Raw genomic sequence first — 9,219 nt, forward strand, 5'->3', positions numbered from 1 at the left:
TCAAGGGCCCCATTTGATTTTTTAAATAGGACACATTTGGTTCATTCATACATCCTTAAAACTGTTGAGTCAAAAGTAACCCAATTTTGGGTACAAATTGGACCGATCTACTACTGTGGTCAATTTGACCCAAATTTGGGTTGTTTTGTACAAAACAAAAAAGTTGGGTCAAATTGATCCAAGCAACGGTTCAGTTCAATTTTTTAACCAAATTGGGTTATTTTGACACAGCAGTTTTTAATAAGATAAAAAAATATATATGTTTATTTATTTGTCAGCTAAATTATAACTAAAACACCAATTATTATTATTTTTGTTTCATATTTTTGTAAACAATAAATTATGATAAGTTGAATAAGTGGAATGAATAAAAATGGAATAATGGCAGGAATATATTTAAAATAACCACATTTGGAACAAGATTTAGACTCATTGTTTTTGTTTTATTAGAGTTTAGATTTAATTGTAATACTACTTATCTAATTATTCAGTTTAAAAATGTTACATGTATTTGTGAAATGTTTTTTTGATAGTATTTTACACTAAATAAAATATGAGATAAATGAGTAAAAAAATGCAAAAATTAATAGGTCTTAATTAATTCAAGGAGCAAAATAATCCATACTGTTTTAAAATCTGTTAATTATAATTAATATAGTTGTAATTAACCATTTATTTCATGAGATGAATAAATACAAATAAATACAAATGATTTCATGCATTTTAATCAACCAAATTTAGGGAAAACAATTCTTAATGCTTATGGTTATATTTATATTTATATATATAATTTTGAATTTATTTATAATTCTTTTTTTAACTGTTAAATGTACACATCAAGCATATATTTTTAATGTTGACATTTTATTCACAGTAAATTGATGCACCAAGTAACAAATGAGAACTTCTAATGATGTACATTTTAAGTTTGACGTCCTCCACTTTGCGAGCCGCTGCTCTTTTCATTTCTTTATTTATTTATTTTTCTAATCCCAAACAAGCAAAAGGAACGAACAGCGGGTTTTGACGTTCTCACAATTTGTACTCGGACTCACTTTTGCTTGCGATAGTGCCTTCATGTTCTGTGATGGGATGTTTGTTTTGGGTTTTTGGGGGCACTTAGTGTGCATGTTTTTAGTTCCTTTTGGTGTTTGTTATGTTCTGCATGTGGCACTCGCTTCCCGTGCAAGATGTTTTGTTGAAAAAAGTAGATGTCATTGCTTTCTGGTTCCTTGCCGTCTTTTCCGTGCGCATGCCCCTTTTTGAACGATACTCTACACTTCTTGCTGCTTCCTCTAATTCCTTCCTAATGCCTGGATTTGTGTCTTGGGGAATTCTAAATATTGATGTTGCCAAAAAGAGCGGTTCTTGTCCACGCGGCCACGAGTGTCCTCAAAAGTTATCCTAGAGGACAGAAAGTGGTGGTCTTTGCTGCATCTGTTCCCTTTTTCAAGGTGAAGCCTTATTGTCAAATGCACTAAATCGAAGGATGCCACGCTTAAGCCCCGCCCTACCTCTTGCCCGTGTCACGTGATCGCAAAAGCCCCGCCCCCCCGCCCTCCCATTTCGTGACTGTGCGAAGGTTCCAAAATGGACAATAACATGCACCGACTCGCACTACGCCCGTGTACCTTAAGCACCTCCCAACTCAGCCAAAGGCAGTCGCAGCTCAGCCAAAATAAGGACGACACATTCGGGCACCGGCGAGCCTCACGTGCTGGATTGTAAAAATGCTGTATGTGTGCGTTTTTGCGTGTGCGTGTGTGTGTGTGTGTTGAGTGTGAAGCATGCTATTCACGCACGAGACTGTCACCGTCGTTCTGCATGTGGTGGTAACAACGGCAACAGAAATGATTACATATACATTGTCACGAGTCAATGAGCTCTTTTTGAACATTTTGGAGGAAATGATACGAAAAAGTCATGTGATAAAATTGGCGACTCAAAAGTCAATTTAGAGTTCAGTTATACAAAAAGTGACATTCTTTATTGACAATTGTTTTGTGTGTGCTTTAAAAAAAAAAAAAAGCGTAATTTTTTGGCTTGATAAAAAGTTTGTTTAACGGAAATTGTGAAAAAAAAAAGGCGCTGAATTGGCAAATTGTGCAAAAACGGAACAACTGACTCAAGAATTCTGGAAAAACATGTCGGGCTATTCAGGTCATTTTGGTGAGAATTTTATTGGAAATTAAAGAAAATAAAAACAAAAAATGACCACATTCAACTGAATATTTCTCACCCAAAAATGTATCTTGAGATTCTATGAAAACAAAACAATCACAACCAAATTAATAAATCACAAATTATTATTTTTTTAGCTTAACCTCAAAAGTACATTATAAAAAAAAGTTATTAGCATAAAACAAAAGTTTCCTACTAGAATTTTTATTTATTTAAAAGACTAGAAACTGCAAAATGTTCATAAATGTTAAATGCTAAACAAGCTAATCAGATAAAAAGTGAGCCTAACGAAACGGAAAACTTTTAGCACTGCACTGATAAACTTCACACACAAATTGCAAATATTTTTGAACCATTTTCTAGCAAGAGTTAAGCAGTGTAATGAAAAAATTGTTACATACCTTATACGAAAAAATTGTTTAAAAAACATTCACAAACCTAATAAATAACATAAAATGTTTGCCTCGACAAAAAGTACTGTGTTACAGCCAATCGTGCAAAAATTATTATTATTATTTTTTAAAGATAGTAGATTCAACCAAAAATAAATGAGCAAATAATGTTCTTAAAAAAATTACATTATTATTTTTTCTTTTGCTGTCTCTACAAAAAAAGGTTGAATTGGGAAGTAACCCCACCCCGCCCACCTCAACAGTAATAATAATAATAATTTTTTGTATGAATTCCTACCAAATTGTGTCAAAAACAAGCTCCCATGATGTAGCGAATAAAACCAATTCAAATTTTGGATGTCAACATTTTCAAATTGGATGCAAAATCAGAATTTGAAAAAATGTGGCAACCACGCCCACTTCCTGCTTCCCACGCATCCCTCCGAGCAACAGTCGGTCCACGCCGCGCTGACAAAGTTCCATGTTGAGCGATTCCAAGTCGCTAAAATTACTTTTCATCCGGCCGCCATACGAATTCTGAGATGAGAAAAAAAAACGAGCGCATAGCGAGTATTTTTCTACAGCGACTTCCTGTAAGTCACGCTTCAATCACGAGGAGGCCTGACTAGAAAAGTTTATTTTTAACAACAGCGCGATGATTAACCTCCTTTATATACGTGTGTAAAAACAATCTCGTTAGAATAGCAGACAGTTGAGAAGCAGGAAGACATGCAGATAATATTTTAATACAATTGTACAACACACGATATTGATTTTTTTTTTTTTTGTCCTCCGTGTTCTTCCTGTGATTGCGTGTTTGTTGTCGTCTCTCGCATAGCAACGAATAGATATCCCCGATTCTTGCCCTCGGATGTGTTGTTTTGTAAAATGTCAAATGTTTTTTTTTTATTATTATTATTATTATTATTATTGGTTTCTTCTATGTGCGCGCGCGTGTGTGTGTGTGTGAGTTGTTAACTTGCTCTCGGGTGCACTTCTTTTCTGCTGGGGTTGTGCTGTTGTTGTTTTCATGAAAAGTTATTTATTGCAAATACAAAAGAAACAAAAAACCAATGTGTCGTCTCCACTCTCGGATTGACTTGTTGGGTGAAAAAGTCATTTTAATGCATTCATGTCATTTCAACTTGATATGACATCAGACATAACATTCATATCCTGCTAAACATCGATGTTGTATTTATTTATTTATTTATTTATTTATTTATTATTTAGTATAAAATCATACAAAAAAGTAAACAATTGTAACAATTTAGATGTAGTCAATAAGCACAACAGTATAGCATCCCGATGGTGTTTTTAAACTAGGGTTAGGGTTTCAAATTCGGGTTTTAAAATAGGTTCAGGTTCTCCAAATATGGTTTGGACCTGGGGTTTGGTTAAAAAAAGGTTTTAAACTAGGGTTAGCATGTCAAATGAGGGTGTTGAAAGAGGGTCAGGGTTTCAAACTGGGGGTTTAAAGTGCAATTTGGTTTGCAAAATAGGGATATTAAACTAGGGTTAGGATTTCAAATTAAGGTTTTAAAATAGGCTCAGGTTCCCAAAATAGGGGTTTGGTTTTAAAAAAAAGGGTTTAGGATTTGCATGTCAAAGTAGGGCGTTAAAATAGGATTAGGGTTTCAAATTAGGGTTTAAAAGTGCAATTAGGTTTTCAAAATAGGAATGATTAAAGTCGGGTTAGGGTTTCAAATTAGGGTTTGTTTTCAAAACTGGGTTTTAAACTTGGGTTAGGCTCTCAAACTATGGGTTTGAACTAGCGGGTTTACAAAGTAGGTCGGGGGGTTAGTGTTTTCATAATGGGGTCTCAAGTTAGGGTTTTAAACCAGGGTTAAGGTTTCAAGGTAAGGTTTTTCAAAATGGGATCTCAAGCCCTTTTTTTTTGGGTGACAGCAATACGCGAGCCTTTTGTATGAATTAATACTAAATACTCATGAGGACATGCTCAAGAGAGAGAAAACGATGGTGGCAGTTGTTTATGACTCATTAGCAAGCATCTGTTGTGGTTAACACGTCATGTTACACGGACAGGACAGGATGTGACATTTCGCGTATCTCACAGCGCGTGCGTGTTTTCATATTCAAGTCAAGGTCTCGGACTAACATTTGCAGACGTCGCCGGCGTCCTCACAAAAAAAACTTTCGTCGTGAATCCGGAAAGAAAAGTCACGTTCGATAAGAGTTTCTTTGTGGAACAGTTTATTATCGAAAATCAGAACAAGAGTGCATACAAACAATAAATAACCCCAAAGATAGAGTTTAGGAATACTGACTGTTTTTTTTTTGGGGGGGGGACACAACAAACTCATGTCAAATTGGGCTTTAGTAAAACATTATGTCCATCTGTATTTACTGTACCATATGTCATATATACCGGAGCAAAATTAAGGGGTTCGTAGGATTGTGGTTTTTATTTTTTCTTCCAGAATTATTATTATTATTTTTTAGATATATTTTTCTCTGTCTCCCCAGACATGACATTTTTTATGTTTGTTTTTCAGAGTATATTTTATTTTATTTTTAATTGAACGTTTTGGACATATTTTCTTTCATTATAAAAAAAGAACTGATTTTTTTTTTCAAAAAGCAGTGGGAAATATTATTATTATTATTATGAGTTATTTTGTTCGTTTTTTTTTTTTTTTTTTACATTAGAAAAGTTTCTAAAAACAGAAAAAAAACCATTCTAAATAAACTGAAAAATAGTTTTTAATTATATTTAGAGTATTTTTGGGTTTCTTTTTTCAAAAAGATTCTGAAAAACGGGGAAAAATGAGTACGTAAGGCAACCCCCCCCCCCCCCAAGATCACAAAAAAAACAGCTTTTTTTTTCAGAGTATTTTTTTCCCTGTTTTCTGTTTTTTCCCCCTTGCCATTTAAAAAAGGAACATTCCAAAAACAGGAATTAAATGATTCAGAAATACAAGAGAAAAAAACCTAGCCATCAAAAATATGTTTTTTTCCAAATTAATCCAATACGCTCCCATAGAAAACCCAAAAAAGTTGATTAATAAAATCTTGTGTGAATCCATGAATAGGAAGTCCGAAGGCTTAGAGCCCCCTCAAAAACTTGACGCTTGACCTCATGACCTATGACCTCATCAGACGTGGACGCTCTTGGCGTGGTTGGAAGAGACGCCCGCGGCAGCAGGGGGGGCAGCAGCCGGCACTGTGTACGCCACCATCTTCCTGCCGTCCTGGTACGGGCGGGCGGGCGACGACAAAGAGCAGCAGGTCAGGATGACGGCGGCCAAAAGTGACAAGACCACGCCCACCCAGCCGGCGTACAGCGAGTAGCCGAAGGACATCAGCTGCCCGCTCAGATACATGCCAAGGGAGAACCACACGGTGGAAATTGCCCCGCACAGTCCTAAATCACAAACAAGAACAAACATAGTGAAATGACGCCATGACATCGCAAGGCGATTGTTGCATTTCGCAATGGCTTTAGCGAAGGCTTCTTTATTTGTTGCCCATCCGCTCATAATGGGCCAAACTCAATGGACGGCGCTTCCCAGTGCAGATGGACAACGACCCGAATGAAGACAGTTGCAGTACTTTAGGAAAATATTGCGGCTTCATTTTGTTTTGTGGGCTGATGTTAAGTTGGCGTCAACATCCCCTGGCCCAAGGTCAGAAATGCGCTTACCAACGATGAGCATGAGGACTCCACCCGCGGCAGCAAGCTTGCTTTTGGAACCCTGGGCGCTCGTACCCGGGCGGGTGCACGGCATGGACATGGCAACAATCACCATAGCAACCAGTCCCAAAATGGAAGCCGTGACCATGAGAGCACGCGTCGTCTGGACGTAGGCTACGGAAACAGAAATGCTAGTGAAACTCAACTTTATACATAATATTTAACTTAAATATAAATAAATAAAATGTAAAACATTAAGCACAGAAATATTTCATGAAATTCAGTTGCTTTCATTCATAAATGTACAAAATAAAACAAAAACAATTGTAAATACATCAAGTTCACCTTACTCTTAATGTGTAGATTTATATATTGAATTTAAATAAAGAAAAATGAATCAAATAAATATTTCAGGAAATTAGTTCAATAAATGTATAATACTTATTTAATCGTTATTTTTTTTCAAAAAATATTTTTCAATTGATAAAATGAGACGATATAATTAAAAAAGGTTTTAAAATATGCTATAAGAATATACATGAATATATATATTATCCAATAAAATATATCAAATGAAAAATGTAAAAAAATATATTAACTCTTTGACTGCCATAAACGTTATAAAACGTTTAGCATAAACCTAGGGAAGGGCGCCGAGGACGTTAAAAGACGTCCCCTATGTTTTTTTTTTTTTTTTTCAAAAACGGGTGCAGGAAAGCCTTGGGCAGCTGTGCTGAAAGAATCAGGCTGATCTGATTAGTCAAAGACTCGTTTTGGCCCCTAGAGGGCAGCGATGACTCTCTTTGCACAAGGTTGGATGGGCCGCCCACCGTGGGCGTCAGTAGAAGACGTGAGGCGGAGCTAGAGTGTTGAGGAGACAATGGCTGATCCAAGCCACAATGGCTAGACCAAGCAACCGGTTACAAGCAGCTCACGCTTGAGCATTTTTTTCAAAGACGGAAAGCATCAATCAATACTAAAAAGCGCATTGATGTCAACGATGATGATGACAACGAGCTCTACGCCAAAGTTGGAAGCTTTGGCCTGTTACTATCACGTAGTAAGCCTCACCGGCTACGCGCGGCTAGCGCGGCTAGCGCTGCTAAGGCCGGAAAACGCGCACAATAGCCGGCCGGGTACTTCTGCACAAGCGGACATTCGATCGGGCGATGGAGAGTTGGCATCGACCAATGCAGATTGATGATGATGATGATGATGACTGCGAGTTTGACGCCAAAGTTGGAAGCCTGGACGTGTTTACGATCACGTTGTAAGCCTCACCGGCTACGCGCGGCTAGCGCGGCTAGCGCTGCTAAGGCCGGAAAACGCGGAGCTGCACAAGCGGACATTCGATCGGACAATGAAGAGTACCCCGAGTCCAATGCATATTCATCGGAGGAGCGGGTACAGTCTGATCACGGAGAAGACACTGTTTCTGGACTACGATGCCACCATGAATGGAGTGGATGAAATGGATCACAACATCTACCACTCGGTATAGCAACTGAAGGACACGGGGAAGCGAGACGTAACACCACCGTAACGTAACCGTAGCATGATCCTGATATTAGACGTGATGACACACTGCAGTATATACTTGCTATTCCCCGGAAAAAAACGGCCTGCAAGAAAGTGGCACACGCGAAGAGGCAATCTGTTGTGCAAATGCTGTTGCGTCTCTTTGCACGCAGGAGAGTGTTACAAAAAGAAAAACTGTCGTTGAAACATCCACATATTTGTAAATAGCACCACAGTTGCACACATTTGTAAATAGTTTGCCAAATTGTTGTCAAATTGTTACACTGTTGAATGTAAATAAACGTATTTTGCTATCAAAAAACACTTTTTCATTCTTGGTGGTAGTGTTTTATAGAAGTAAAGCACTATTTAGGTGTTTGTGGCATCATTCATGGACAAAAAGAAGTGTCAAATTCACTAGAATGCATGAAATAATATCGTTTCACTAAAAGCTTGATTTCTCCATATTTTGGTCCAACACGGGCGAAATTGGGTCAAACTAACCATTTTCTATTGTTGATTACTAAAGAACGGAATAAGGTAGAAACAAACTCTTTTTTTCTGATGAAAGATGAAAGTCCAATCTTTCATTTGGTAGTACGTGTGTTTCCATAGTCCAAACAGAACATTTTCTGTGGACCTTGAAAATCAGTCAAAATGCTTAAATCGGCTGGCACTGGCGGCATCCCTTTTCTGAAAACGTCTGGCAGTCAAAGAGTTAAAGTACAATTCAAATTTTATTAATTATAATGAACCAGGATCAAGCATGTCAGCACAATTATGAAAACAATTATGAAATAAACCCCAAAAATATGAAAAAAAAAATACATTTGTTGATCTCCTGAAGATTCCAAAGCCATAAAATATTAAATCTAAATTTATGCATCTACAGGTATATGCAAACATGTTATATACATATGTGTATATATATCTGTATTTCTTAAACTAAACTTGTGTGAAAATAATTTGATCACAATGTGTTCTTACATTGTTTACCATAAATGAATCATGTAAAAAACATAAATAAATAAAAATATTCAAAAAAATTATTTTCTGAATCAGCTGGCAAATACTTTACCGGGCAGGTCAAAGATCTGGAAGGCTAAACAGCGTTGTAACCTGGTGGAGGACACGCATTCGGCCCACGGGCCTGTGCTCCACACGACGTCCATCATGCTGCAGATGTCCAGTTGACCATATTGGCACAGAACCACCCAATCGTTGGTGGCCGTGGCGATCACAATGCCCAACCAGCCCAGGAAGCTGAGCGCAAAACCGCACAGCAGCACCCCAAACTTGGCCATGTCGTCAAAAGCCACAAGAAATCCCAAAAGGTCAAAATCCAAGTTCCTGTTATTCCAAGTTATCCCAAACGTGTTGCTGGCCTGCAAGGAATGAAACTTCTCAGATGGATTTTTTTTTGTTTTTTTATAGCAGAGAATTCCGTGAGGGGTCGAGACATACCCCAAACTT

At 37.4% G+C, this 9,219-nt stretch overlaps 1 protein-coding gene across 1 annotated transcript; it reads right to left on the minus strand.

Annotated features, from left to right (window-relative positions):
- Positions 1–3,880: 3,880 nt before the first annotated feature.
- LOC147162566 (claudin-11-like) lies at positions 3,881–9,170 on the minus strand. The gene is made up of 3 exons (XM_086094144.1): positions 8,825–9,170; positions 6,238–6,402; positions 3,881–5,958 (listed from the first exon to the last, which is right to left on the minus strand). The coding sequence occupies exons 1-3, from the start codon at positions 9,048–9,050 to the stop codon at positions 5,690–5,692; spliced, it is 660 nt and encodes a 219-aa protein (XP_085950270.1). The 5' UTR covers positions 9,051–9,170; the 3' UTR covers positions 3,881–5,689.
- Positions 9,171–9,219: the final 49 nt, after the last annotated feature.

Source organism: Leptonotus elevatus, chromosome 14 (genome assembly GCF_054856555.1).
Source record: "Leptonotus elevatus isolate MCC_2025b chromosome 14, RoL_Lele_1.0, whole genome shotgun sequence".
In the NCBI taxonomy this organism is placed as follows: Eukaryota; Metazoa; Chordata; class Actinopteri; order Syngnathiformes; family Syngnathidae; genus Leptonotus; species Leptonotus elevatus.